Source organism: Antrostomus carolinensis, unplaced genomic scaffold (assembly GCF_000700745.2).
Source record: "Antrostomus carolinensis isolate BGI_N321 unplaced genomic scaffold, ASM70074v2 scaffold9042, whole genome shotgun sequence".
In the NCBI taxonomy this organism is placed as follows: domain Eukaryota; kingdom Metazoa; phylum Chordata; class Aves; order Caprimulgiformes; family Caprimulgidae; genus Antrostomus; species Antrostomus carolinensis.
Window position 1 is genome coordinate 1 of NW_010298913.1, and position 13,671 is coordinate 13,671.

At 36.6% G+C, this 13,671-nt stretch overlaps 2 protein-coding genes across 2 annotated transcripts in view; one reads left to right on the forward strand and one right to left on the reverse strand.

The window, feature by feature from the left end:
* Positions 1-272: 272 nt before the first annotated feature.
* Positions 273-4,915, forward strand: OSGEPL1 (O-sialoglycoprotein endopeptidase like 1). Its single transcript, XM_010162605.2, has 7 exons — positions 273-484; positions 1,123-1,510; positions 2,419-2,623; positions 2,703-2,851; positions 3,377-3,507; positions 3,656-3,727; positions 4,804-4,915. Exons 1-7 carry the CDS (start codon positions 273-275, stop codon positions 4,877-4,879), a joined length of 1,233 nt encoding a protein of 410 aa, XP_010160907.1. The 3' UTR covers positions 4,880-4,915.
* A 6,145-nt stretch (positions 4,916-11,060) lies between these two features.
* ASNSD1 (asparagine synthetase domain containing 1) overlaps positions 11,061-13,671 on the reverse strand; it is a 6,392-nt gene continuing 3,781 nt past the window's right edge. Inside the window, exons 4-5 of the mRNA XM_010162607.1 lie at positions 12,501-12,682; positions 11,061-11,390 (exon numbers count right to left, since the gene is read on the reverse strand). Coding sequence (XP_010160909.1) covers positions 11,135-11,390; positions 12,501-12,682 — 438 coding nt within the window. The 3' untranslated portion in view covers positions 11,061-11,134. The remainder of the gene's footprint in view (positions 11,391-12,500; positions 12,683-13,671) is intronic.

Here is a 13,671-nt window from a genome sequence, read left to right on the forward strand (position 1 = left end):
GGCCGCGCTTAGCGCCGTGTCCCTCCCTCAGGGCGCAGCCAGCGCGGGTGATGCGCGCTGCCGAGGCACCGTTACGGTGAGACAGACATCGGCTCCCAACTCTTAAATTTTTTTAATTTTTTTTTTTTCCTTAGAGTCTGAAATATCACCCGTAACTTTAAAAATAATACCACCTCTTCAGAAATCATACCTGAGCACATGCTTGAAACCCCCCAGTAGCAATAAACCGTACGGTTCTTCTCTAGACAGAACTGCCAGGTGGATTTTAAACAATGAACAGCGTTGCCAGAAGCCTTCTGAAATCGGTTACAGGCGGCCGAGCTGCCTGGCTGAGAAGCAGCTCTGCTCACTCCAGGAAACGGCATCTTCGGAAGCTGGTTCTGGGGATAGAGACGAGCTGCGATGACACCGGCGCTGCCGTGGTGGATGATGCCGGCAATGTTCTGGGAGAAGCGCTGCACTGTCAGAAGGAAGTCCATTTACAGTAAGAATGTACTTATCTCAGGGCTTTTGTCTTACTAATGATTTTATTGTTATTCTTGTAATATCATCTGTATGTTGTCTCTCCCCTAGAAAACTCAGTAAGAAGTGGGTAGGTGTAAAGACCTGTCTCCTGGGCCACACCGCATCCTGCTTGATGTATTACTGAGGGTGGGGAAATAAATGCTGTGCATTTAACAAGTTTCCTCCAGTATTTTCTTTCAAAAAGAGATGGATTACTTACCTGGCTTGAATTAAAGATTAAATCATTATTACTGCTAAAACCACCAAATGTCTCAGATTTTTTTAAGGGAAAATCAATCAAATATAGGCATTGGTGGCTAAGTACATCAGCTGACAAGTGAGAGGTTGTGAAGGTTAAGTTACAGACATTGTTTTGCAATGGCATTGAGATAGGTTTAAGAGGTATGTGTACCAAAGAAGGGCACGTTACATCCTTTTCTCACCTCCCAGTGATCATTATGCTCTCTTCAGTGCATAGATGCCCTTTACACAGCATTTGAGAATGTACTGAAGGAAACAGGCAGGATATGGCAAGGTTAAGAGGTGTTCAAAATCTATTTGTGTGCTGTTCTGTCTATTATGAAATACAAATGTATTGTAATTCTTTGTTTTTACTAGAGCAGGTGGCATAATTCCTGTGGTGGCACAGCAACTTCACAGAGAAAACATCGAGCAAGTAGTAACAGAGGCGCTTGGTGTCAGCGGAGTCTCTGTAGGTGAACTTGCAGCTATTGCAACTACAGTAAAGCCAGGACTTGCACTGAGCCTGGAGGTGGGGCTGCAGTACAGCTTGAGCTTGGTGAACAGGTACCAGAAGCCGTTCATACCCATTCACCACATGGAGGCTCACGCACTGACCGTCAGACTGACGCATCACGTGGAATTTCCCTTCTTGGTTCTTTTACTCTCTGGAGGCCACTGCATCTTGGCAGTAGCACAAGGGGTTTCAGATTTCCTTCTGCTTGGACAGTCCATAGATATAGCCCCGGGTGACATGCTGGATAAGGTAATGTTTCCTCACAAAAGTGAATCTACTTTGTTTTTTTTTCCCTTTTTATTGCAGTTATACTACATAACGGTGTTATTATAATCAGCCTGAGGACAGTAATACAGTGCAATATGAGCTCTACTTTTTTTTTTTTTGGTCTGTTTTGAAATACTATAGATTTAAGACACAAGGCAGCTAAAAATCTCTGCATAGCATCCATTGTAACATATGTAAATTAATTATATTTTTAGCAAATAGACAACATAACCAAAACTGCTGTTGGAAGTTTCATTGACAACCATTATACAAATGAGCTGTACGAATTTGAGAAGATGGATAGTGATATTTTAAAGGATACTGTCAGGTTTAAAACAACACATATTAAAACATTTCTTACCAGTTTTTTTGTAGTTTGAAAAGCCTGGTTTGGCTTTTAGAATCATGTAAGTTTTCTGGGTCACTGAGTACAGTCTGTAAACTTGGTCACTTGCAGCTTTGTTTTCAAACACAAGCAGTTTTTAAACAGCATTGTTGTGTATTAATTAAAAATGGGGGAGTGAATGGAGTCAGAAAGGGGATTGTTGAAAGTTGAAATCTGCTTTATTCCTCTTTATCTGGTAATACAGTGTGGCTGTCCATGTGTGTATCGTATAGCATAAAAGTTGGGTAATCAGTGTTTCCTTCAAAATTTGTTGATCCTCATGTTTGCCCAAATTGTTCTAGAATTGCATTTCTAATTACTCCAGAAAAAAAAAAAAAAATCCAGCTGGCATATGTATGTCTCATCCTTATTGTACCCTGTTTGAAATTCCACATTGGATTTTGTGGTGTCTAATTTTACTCCTTGGACTACAGTACAGTGATGCAGTTACAGGAGGGATTAATTTAGCTCTGTATTCTGAATCTGGTGTTTATTATGTCCTTAGGTAGCAAGAAGACTCTCTTTAAGAAAGCACCCAGAGTGCCACAGCATGGCTGGGGGGAAGGCGATAGAGCACCTGGCTCAGACTGGAAACCGGCAACCGCACACCTTCCGAATTCCCATGCAACAATACCGGAACTGTGATTTTTCTTTTTCTGGACTTCAGAACCTTGTCAATAAAGCCATTATCCAAAAAGAAAAAGAAGAAGGTATTTTTAAAGTCAGATATAAACCATGCTTTTGATGACCTGTACTCAGGAAAAGCCAGTTGATGATACATTTTTATAGGTATTCAAGAAGGTGAGATCCTATCCTGTGTTAAGGATATTGCTGCTGCTGTGCAGCATGCAGTGGCTGTTCATATTATCCAGCGGACGTACCGAGCCATGCTGTTCTGCACAAAAAATCACATATTACCATCAACAAATGCAACTTTGGTAGGTATACATTATTTTTTTCCTTTTTCCACCAAGAGGCAGATGCCTTGTTGTGCTTTCTCCCTTGACAGGTGTCAGAATATTTTTTTAAATACATATATTTTAATTTAATATTTAAATACATCTATTACATTGTTAAAATACCAGGATTAAAGTAATAGATATAAATATTTACAATAAAGTCTTTCATAGTTTGGTTTTAAGCTAGAAAGAGATTTTCTTACTATCTAATCTGATCTTCTATAACAATTTAGGCTACATAATTTGAGTTAGTGCTCCCCAGTACTTGACAGCTGTCCTTATGTTATTGCTTTTATTCAGGAATCTGTTTTAGCATAATAAGCTCACTTATTGTATTCTTTTCTGGTATGTTTTCATCTTTGAATATATGTTTTAATCATCAAATGTATTATTTATTGCTGTCTTCTAAACTTCATCTGATAACCTTTTTGTAAATGTTAGTTGATTGTGACCCATCAGGACTTTTGAGTTAATGACTTTTTTTCTTTTGGAAACTGTTGTCAGGTTGCATCGGGAGGAGTTGCAAGTAATCAGTATATCCGAAAAGGCCTACAGACTTTGGCAGATGCAAATGATTTTGCTTTTCTGTGTCCTCCTGCAAGACTGTGCACTGATAATGGTGTTATGATTGCATGGTAAGAGTTGTTTCTTTTTGCCTGTGTTTTGTACTGTTCTTTAAAAGTTGACACCAGAGTCAAGAACTTCTGTTCATGGTGACTGAACCACATCCACACATTCAGATAGTTACGATGTACGTTTTTACATGATTGCTTTCTTGCTTAGGAATGGCATTGAAAGGTTACGTGCAGGACTTGGTGTTTTACACAGTACTGATGGCATCCGCTATGAACCAAAGTAAGTGACTCCATTGATTCAGTCTGTTTCTTCACTTAGTCATTCACTATATAGTCAGTGAAAGTGGAAGGAGGTGCAGACAAAGAAGGAGTAGCAGAAGGTGATGAGGAGTGTCTTTGCAGTGCCTATAAGCTTTTGAAGTTACCAGCTCTTCCTTTTCAACGTAGTTGTGAAATACAAATGATCCTGCCTGGCATTTCTGTTTGTTTTGGCTCAGAAACTTAAATTACTGTACATCATAAGTTCTTTGTATTTTCCTGTTACCACTGTGGTATGGGAAAACTGGAGCAAACTAAGCTGTAATACACTCCCTCTAGCTTCTCAGACACTGTAGACATGAAACAAAATGCTCCAACTCAAACTTTACATTCGTAATGAGCAATCAATTTAAAAAAAGAATTTGACATTCAACACCTGATAATTTCTTTTACTGATAATACTGATTTTTTTTTAATGATTTGTCAGGCAAAACTTGTTTTGTGGATTTCAAGTAGATCCTAAGCATAAGGCCAAACACCGTTCTAGTATTTAAAAAATACCAGCAGGTATTAATCTTGAAAATTATTTCAGGTTTTTCTCCTTTCCCCAGACTGGGAAGATCTTGGGACAAAAAAAAAAAAATTTATTATTTTCACATGAAAAATGGTAAAATACTCTTAAAAACTTGTTTTATATAGCTCAGTGAATAAAATACTAAGTTTTATTTGCTATAGACCATATAGTCTTTAAGATTATCACATAAGGAGATACCTGTGAATCTTTAATGTGTCTTGCATTCATCAGTGAGATGTAAAATGAATTATCAACTAAAATCAGAGTCTAAACAAAACAATGTCCCCAGAAGATGGCTTTGAAATTAAAACTGTGTTGTTCTGAGTTTGGAAAGGGTATGAATGCGAACATTTCCTCAGTGTGAAGATGTTTGTGTACCGTTTCAGTTGGACCATTTTAGTAGTCACACAATCTTACAGTGCAGGGAATCAGCAAACATACTGTGACTCCCATGGTCACTGTAAAAAAGGTCTGTGTGATATGCTGTTTATTTTTAACAAATATGTAACTTTATTATTTTCTAGAGCTCCCCTCGGAATTGATATTTCAAAAAGAGTTGAAGAAGATTCCATCAAGGTGCCAAAACTAAAGAAGATATGATGGTTGGCGTCTTAAAAAGTAAATGCGACTATAAATTGTTCAATAAAAACCTGTTTCACTGCTGTTACATTTACTGACAGTATTTAGTTTACAAGTGTTGATAAATCACCTGTCAGAGAAATAAATGCTGTGTGGCATCATCAAAAAGATTCCAGTTAGTGTTCCACAAATGTCCAAGTTCTAGGTATTAAAACAACTAACAACAACAAAAAGAGTGCACTTTCTAAAAAATACAAAATACTTACCAAATACAAACTTGCACAAATGAAAGTATCTCCATTGTTTATACTTTTAAACTTATAATAAGGTTCATATATTTATAATATATACTATAATTTAACAATAGAATAAAAAATTTCATACCTTCTGTGACTGTGAAGTTATAGAAAGTGAACGTGAGCTGCCCCATATTTTCAGGTAGATCTCAATGTGTCAGCTATGCCAGTAAAACTGCATCTCAACAGGACCTGATTTTCTGCTGCTGGTATGAAAAGCCTGTTCTTACTTGTACAAAATTAAATTTTTGGAGTACAGGACTAGTGCCTTTCAATTTTCTACTGTTTTAATAAACAGCCCAGTAAAGCTAATCACAGTCTTAATTGAGCTGTTAAGATGCAAATCCCGAGTTTTGATGTGAATAATGGGTTATTTGACCTTGCCTTTTGATAATCAGTACAGTATGCTTTTATATTCATTGCAGTGGTATTTACTGGAATAAATACTTCAAGTATTAAGCAAATCTTCATTTTTGATGACACTTCTCTAATTCATAATGCCTGTGTTTTAAAATTGTCATCATTTAAATAAAAAGTAATTGGGATTTGGGGGACAGTTAGACAAACAAGTTGCCTGTTTTTTAATTACTGTTTTAACTCAAGGGCAAGATGTAACAAATTAACAAGGTCAAATTAACAAGGTGGGTGCTTTTTTTTTTAACCCATACTAAATTTTGGAAGAAGGTTAAGATCCATCATTGAGCAAAAGCACTGGAAGAGTACAGAGTATTTGCATTTTGTTACGTAGCATTTCTGGAGTCTCATTTTTGTGGGATTTCAACTACAAGTTATTTTATCTTTTGGTAAAAATAATTTATCTGTATCATTAAGTAGTTTATCTCTCGGTAAATTAATATATCATTTAATAAACTTAGTGATCACATTTCATAGGCCCTATCCACCAGTATATTTATACATCTGGCTCATTGATTTTAACATAGATGAAAGACTAGAATTTGTGAAACTAACAGTGAGCAAACCCTTTTTTTCTCTGTATTACACCTAATCTCTCAATTATCCCAGTTTTTAGTGCTGGTTGTACCTTCCTTAGGATCAACAAGCCAGTCAGTCTTGCTGCTCAGTAGTATCTCCCTAAACTTCCTATCTTCTAAACTTTTTGGACATTGAGGAGGAAGAAATCCCTGAATAGATGTGTTTTGTGATACAGTAAACACTACTGTTGTTTGTACCAGAGCTTGATTTGATTCTACCACCACAGGAACTTTCTTGCATGGTACTACAAATACGGTTAATGGATTACTATTATCTCCTCTCAATTAAGTGTTTGAGAGTTTTCACAGCAAAAATTATTTTTTTTTTTTAATTAAAAAAAACCCCAAAGCTTAAAGCTCTTCCAAAAACAAGTACATGGGAACAATGCTGCAAGTAATTATATTCAAGACTTTCTGAAATATTTAAGTGGTGATACCCTGTAACAAGGAATCAGAAGTGCTATCATGACAATTGAAAGGTGTGCTTCAGTGTCTCATTCTGTATATATTTTTTTATTATTATTTTGTAGCTGCAAACTGGAAGCACAACAGGAAGTGGTGAAATTGCAGCTTATACCACTTTGAAAGCAGCTGCTAACACTTCTGAAAACCTGCTTAACAAATACGATGACTTTTTTAAAAAAACCAAAAAAACTCAAAACAAAACAACAACATAAAATTCAGTAGACTGGTACACTTAAGGACAAGCAAATACAAAATACCACCTAGGAATAATGAGGTAGATTTGTAGGACTGTGATGGAATTAAATCTAATATGAATCAAAAAAAATATAGTGCTAAAAGAGGCATATATTTGGGTTTTATTGTAGGAATAACACAGAAGAAATACAGGGTTGAGTGTTTTTTACTGCAGCAAGAGGCTGACTAAAACAATGAAGGTGATACACTAAAGTACTGCCAGTCTATTAAAATATGTTATAAAACCAGTGTTCAGTTGCTCTTCATTGCAGGAAGGATTTTAAGTATTTAGCTTAATTTGCAGAAAAGGCTTAAAAACTGTTAGGAAAAGCTCTCTATTTTAAGGAAATGGAGCATGTTACCTATTGAAACAGATTCCACAATCACTGCATGCTATTTACTAAAACAACTGCTAGAACACTCTGCAAATACCTCATTCTTCACTCAGAAAGAGGCTGTAAACTAGATGGCCTCTGGAGTCTCCTTGCAGTCCTACAGTACTCTAATGTACACAATATATATGCCTTGTCCTTACTGTGTGTTAACCTTCTGGGTATTATTAAAACCCACAGAACAGTCATTTTTGTATCACCTTAGGAGTCATTTTGTTTTTAAAGCATATTCAGTAACTGTAACAGTCAAAACAAATGGTAAGATTTTTAAACCTAAAAATAATTTAATTTTGAAATTTTATTTTCACTAAATACATCTGAATAAGTTTTAGAGTAATTAATAGAACTGAAAACATTTACTTGGAATTTAATCTCTCTATAGCAAGAGGAGCAGTTTTCTTACATGCAGTAATACAACCACTGCCTCCTACAAGACATTTCAACGTTTTACAGTGCTCAAATAAGGGAAGGGAAAAAACCTCCAACCACAGTCTCTGCCTCTTTATAATTCAAACCTTAAGTTACATATTGTTTTTGTAAGAACATTTTCACATGCTTGAATTTAAAGCATCGAAAAAACCCCAAGTTGTTATTTTGCCGAACAATGCTGGTTTTCATTTGTTTCACTGTTTTTGGAAAAAGTGATTGCATTATACAAAATAAAAGGTTGCACAATATTTAGCCAGCAACCTTGTATCTTGCCAGGAACTGTATTACACACACAGAACTTTAACTAGTATTTGACAGTGGTGTTTAAGTTAAAAAATAAAAATCAAACTGGAATCAAAATAATTTTTCTCTCAAGCTATGACAATTTCTATTCCTCTTAAACTTTCCTAGTATACTCAGCAATTTCAGTTAAGTAAATGCCAATCTGAAATCAGAAAGGATGTCTATTTTACAGACTATACTGTAGTATCTGTATTCCTGTGCACACTCCTCACCTCTGACCACCAGATTCCATGACTGGAAGGGGGTAACGTCCTCTACCTGCCATATCCACGTCACACAACTCAGCCTTACAGCCTGATGGATGACAAGCAGCCTATGAGAAAACAGTTACTCAATCAGCTGTAAGGATTGTTTACATTGATACCTAACTGCTTACATCTAGAAAATGACCAATAGAACTGCAGCTTCACAAGCCTTACCAATGCTCAACAAACATGGAAGCTGAAGCACAATTTTTATTTCATTTCATGTTTGAAAGTGCTTTGCCTCTTTCTACAGATCATTTGCACACATCACAGGCAAATTAAACCCGTATCTAATGAGAAGCATCCCTCAGGGAATAGTTTATACCTTCTCAGGTGAATCTGTCACCTAAAGGCTATGCTTCTTCCAAGGGAATGCTGTCCTCATGATGAAGGTATCTTGTGCCAGTTTGTACAGTTCAGTACAAGCAGCAAATATTCTTACAGCACACTGATTTGAGAAGTACGTACTGAACTCTGAGAACTACTTGGACAACCAAGCAACAACATAGTCTAGACAAACCTATTAACTCTTGGAGCAAGCCTGTTTTTTTCCTTATCTCTGATGCTAATTTTAACCAAGCACAATGTTCTCCTGTACTTTATTAGCTGTAAATGCATACACATGCACACGTTACCAAGACAGCAAACTAGAATAATGATCTTTAATGACAGAGTACCAACATCAGACTCAGTTCCCTCATGGACATAAAAATACTTATTTTGTGCATATTGAAAATGCTGACATTTGAAATTTGTTCAAAAACCCCACCAAAACTCAAAAAACCAAAACCCAAACCAGTTCTGAGTTAGATATATAAATATATTAAAAAAAAGTGGGGTGCTTTTTTCCTTTTTTGACAACAGCTTAACACACTAAAATTATTTTAGTATTTAATATATAAAAAATATAAATATATTATCATTTAAACATATAAAAATCTACAAGATATATCTAGAAGATACAAAGATATCGATGTTGAATATGAATTTAAAAAATTAGTAAATTTACAGTTTTCTTACTAGAATATGGCTGAAGATGTTTACTTAAATTTGGGGTTTCCAACTTCTTTTCACACCACAGTAAAAATGGAATCAGAGTTCATTAACTTGAGGCACTCTATATTCCTGCAGATAGCTATGATTTTTTCCAGATGCACTGTCAGAAGCTTTTGCAGAAGAGCTAACCTCTGCTGCAGTCTGATATGTTACTGTATCCCAACAGGCCTCTGTTCACCTTACCACATTGGGGAACCAATTTATTGCATCAAACCTAAATACATTTTCACACAGCTCAACTTGTGCAGTGCCAAGTGTCAATTTAAATTGCATATTATCAGCATATTGCATAAAAGCAACTTTTTTTTCCCTGTACTGTTTGGATTGTAAAATGGATCTTCACTCATATTTTCATCACACGGTTTCTTTCTACTACCTAGAACTATTTAGAAGCCTTCCAAAAATCACTTCTCGTGTTTCTTTAAATATCAGAGATCTCTTAGTGTGGAAAAGAAACTATGTGCCTGGGTACAAAAAGCACAACTTTTTTTTCTTAAGCTCCTAGGTGACATATAGCTTCTAAAAACACTCCAACAGAGACAATAAATAATGAACAATAATCACATTTCATCAGCCTAATGTTCCTTTCAAGCCAATCTCCACATGCTTTAGAACATGATGCAAGAACTCTTGCAAACATGCCAGGATAAGGTACTAGGGAGTCAACTTTTCTCAGACCACCAGTGAGAAATCTCCCAGTGCTTTGAAGCAGTCTGATACTCATGTTTTTGTCTAAGTATTTCTTTACAGACTTGACAAATTATTTTGAAAAATCTACTTACACCCTTGAGATACTTTGTAGGAATACAGATATTATGCTTTGTATGAAAATGTTTTTTTGGGGGTTTTTTGTTTGTTTTCTGGTATGATTTTTCCTTTCTCTACTTAATTGGCCAAGAAAAAACTAGAACTGTAAGGTAGCATGCTGAGTACTAAGCTCTGACCTTAACACTGGAGAGCACGTATCTAGTTTTTCATACATTAACTTTGCAATCTCTCCACACACAATCACAAAACAGGCTAACTCAAACTTCTCTTCAGAGGAAGCCCCTTCATATTTCTATTTCAACCCCATGATTGCAGCCACATACCCACCCAGAGTGCCTTTTTTTGGTTTGCTCGGTTCAAGAGATCTTCCTTGAAGTACACAATGGATGCTTTGCAACTTTAGAACTAGAAGTAGCAGAGCTAAAGCTAAAAGCCAACGAGGGACAAAGAACAGCCTGGAGGGAGCTTCTCAGTTTCTCTGGGAAGACCTGGGGGCTGGGGACCACCAACCCAGCCCTGAAGAACAGGCCAAGGACTTGGAGGCTGCATGGGATGGCCCCAGAACACCCAGGGTGTGTGTGGGGTGCCAGTTTCTCAGGTAATGAAGGGCAAACATGATGCTTGGCGGGCAGATCACCTCAAGGCCCAAGACCCTCAGCTCTCTTTGGCTCTGGCAACCCAGGCCAGCTCCTCACCACACCCTCCCTTCTAAAACCAGAACCTGCACCTCTCCTAAAGTACAGCTGCAAGGCCAGCCCTGTTCTACAACAGAGGAAAACCTACTGTGCTGAATTCTATACATGTGACAGATCGGACAGATTCAACACAGTTTTTGCAACACTGACATCAGGTAGGAAGGGTGGGAAAACCAACCTCTGGCTGTCCTCTCTTCCCCAGAGCCCAGTGTTCCCTTTCACCTCGAGGATGCATTCATAGTGAGTCTCTAGTACAAGTACACATCTAAGTGTATTACTTTGATAATTAATAATAATGTCCAAGTGTGTAAAAAAACAGATAAAACATTCTAAGAAAACTCCAAAGATTTACTGAATTTGCATATAGGATAAATGCAACGTCTCAAAACATAGCTTTATAATTAATCTACTGAAAAGAACTTCAGTCTCCTGCATGTGTCAGATGCTTTTTCACTGTTGCTCTCTAGTTTTGCAATCCGAGATCCAAACTGTACAGCCCTTTTTGGCAAAATGGTTGAGGCTGTAAGGCCAAACTCCTTGGCTGCAAGGCGCAGAATCAATTTCTCACCAATTCCTCGAGGTAAAGTCAAGTCAGCTTTTTCTGAGATGGGTAGAGAATTGAGGAATGAAACAACATCTTCATCAAGAAAAGGAAACCTGAAGGAAAGATATACATGGGGTAAGACTCTCTAAAAACTTCTAGTAGTCTTGGTTATCCCCTTTACCACATGCAAAGACTTCAGAGTGTGTGTCAATTCCCAACTAGAGATGTACCTTAAATGTTAGTGTCACAGTACTGAGGCAAGTCACCAAAGCAGTTACACTGTCTTCCAGAATGAGAACATAATATACCATGTTTAAACTCAGAAGCCTGAAAGTTTTCAAAGCTCAAGCAAAGAGTAAGAACAAGTATCAAGTAAGAACAAAACAAAAATCATGCCGATCAGAAAATATAATGGAAGAGCAAGACAAATTTTGAAGTAACACTTCTCAAGACAACCTCAAAACATTTAAAGATACTGTATGAAGCTACACCATAACTTTGAAACAAAAATATTTACACAACAAATTCTGACAACATTCCAAATTCCAGGCATTCATATCTAATCACAAGCATGATTAACAACATTGCCCATCCACCACTGCAGCTGCTAAACTGAAAATGTGCAACTAAGAACAGACTTGGAAAAATACTCTCATAAAGATCACATGAAAAGACCCTTCATTCACCTGAGTGGCCTCTGCTACTGGACACCACCTAAGGAATTTTTGGAAAGTTGGTGGTAGCATGGAGGAAGTAAAATGATTCTTTAACTATTCTGACTTAGGAACCAGGAAATGCACTGGATATTGATCATGCCTTTATTGCATGGACAGGAATAAGTGGCTTCTATGTTATGCTGTCATTCTCTGAAGTCACTCCTCAAATGACCACACCAGAATACTTCAAAATTGTGCAGAAGATTGTTCCACTTAAAATGATAAAACCAACTTGATTTTGACTATTTCAACATCTGTCGTTGCTTCTTAAAACTTCCAGATGGAAAACCAATGTTCAAGTTGCTAAATTTCCTTAAGTAACTCTTACACAGTACTACAGACCACTTTTTAAAAACACCCCCTCCAACACAGTACACATTAACAAAACTGCAACAGAACTTACAGACAATAAATTGCAGAGAAGTTTCAGTTAAGCTTTCTATTGGAGCATTAAAAGCAGAATCTAACCAGTAAAACCAGTTTTGCTTCATGTTAAAACAATAATACCTGGCTTCTTTCCCGTGATCACCAATAATCCTGTCATCTCTACCAAGATTTCTAGAAGAAATGCGATCCAACTCCATTTCAAGTTCTTTATTCAGACCCTCTAAGCCATATTTTTTGAAGCAAACACGATGTCGAGAATAGCCAGCAAGTTGTTCATCTGCTCCAATTCCTGTAAGAACAACCTAAGAAAACAGAATAAAATAAATCTTTCTTAATATGTATGCAAGCTAATAATATGTACCAGATCTTAAATGTTTAACTACATCTTAATACACATTTTCTAAATTGCCTATCACGATGGGATGTGCCTTACAGATTTACAGAGCCTGAAACAGTTCCCAAGAAAGTCACTGGAAACTTGAAGTAGGTTCACAATCAGGCCTAAAAGTACACACAAACATTTCTACCAAGGCAAGGAAAAAACACCAAAATAACGTTGGGAGCATCACAACTACACCACTATCTTTGAAGAACATCTTTGTTAGTTTCTATTACAATAAAAAACATTTGTTAAGCACCAGCTTGTACAAAAAAAACCCTGTTGCCATAAACTATGCCGTATGTTGTAGGTTCTGAATAGTCATCTGAACATACACCTAGATTATTATTAATTTGCCAGCCACTGGGTTAATAACAACTGCACTACACAAATAAAAACATGTCATATTGTTCTGTCTACTCAATGATAAGCAGATAAAATGCTATCAAGAGAAAAACATTACTGTATCTGGTCCATTACTGTGCCTTCAACAGCAATTCACTATAAAAGTGGAAGTCTCTTAACAAAACAGTCAAGTGTGTTTTACTCACTGACACCAGCCAGTGGTCAACTGATTTTTTACCTGTGCACTGTAGTAAGTAACTGGAGAATGACAATTTCACTTTACGTTTTATTCACTTATGGACCATTTCAACATATTCTGGACTTAAAACGAATTTGTATTATTTGCAAATCTGGGGCACACATCCTTAAGTAGATCAATGAATTAAATCAACTGTGTTTTACAGCAGTAGTTTTTACACAGACTATTGCATTTGTTGGGGTTTTTGGTGGTGGTGGTTTTTTGTCATTTTAAGATCTAGCCATTAGTAGAAAAGTAAAACAAGTCTCAAAAAGCAAAGGCAGCAGTGAAATACAAACTCCAGAAATGAAACAGTTCAGTCTTCCCTA

Coding starts and splice junctions, on each gene's coding strand:
- OSGEPL1 (XM_010162605.2), top strand. CDS start 273: ATGAACAGCGTTGCCAGAAGCCTTCTGAAATCGGTTACAGGCGGCCGA. Junction 485..1,122: donor CAGAAGGAAGTCCATTTACA/GTAAGAATGTAC, acceptor TGTTTTTACTAG/AGCAGGTGGCATAATTCCTG. Junction 3,728..4,803: donor GGCATCCGCTATGAACCAAA/GTAAGTGACTCC, acceptor ATTATTTTCTAG/AGCTCCCCTCGGAATTGATA.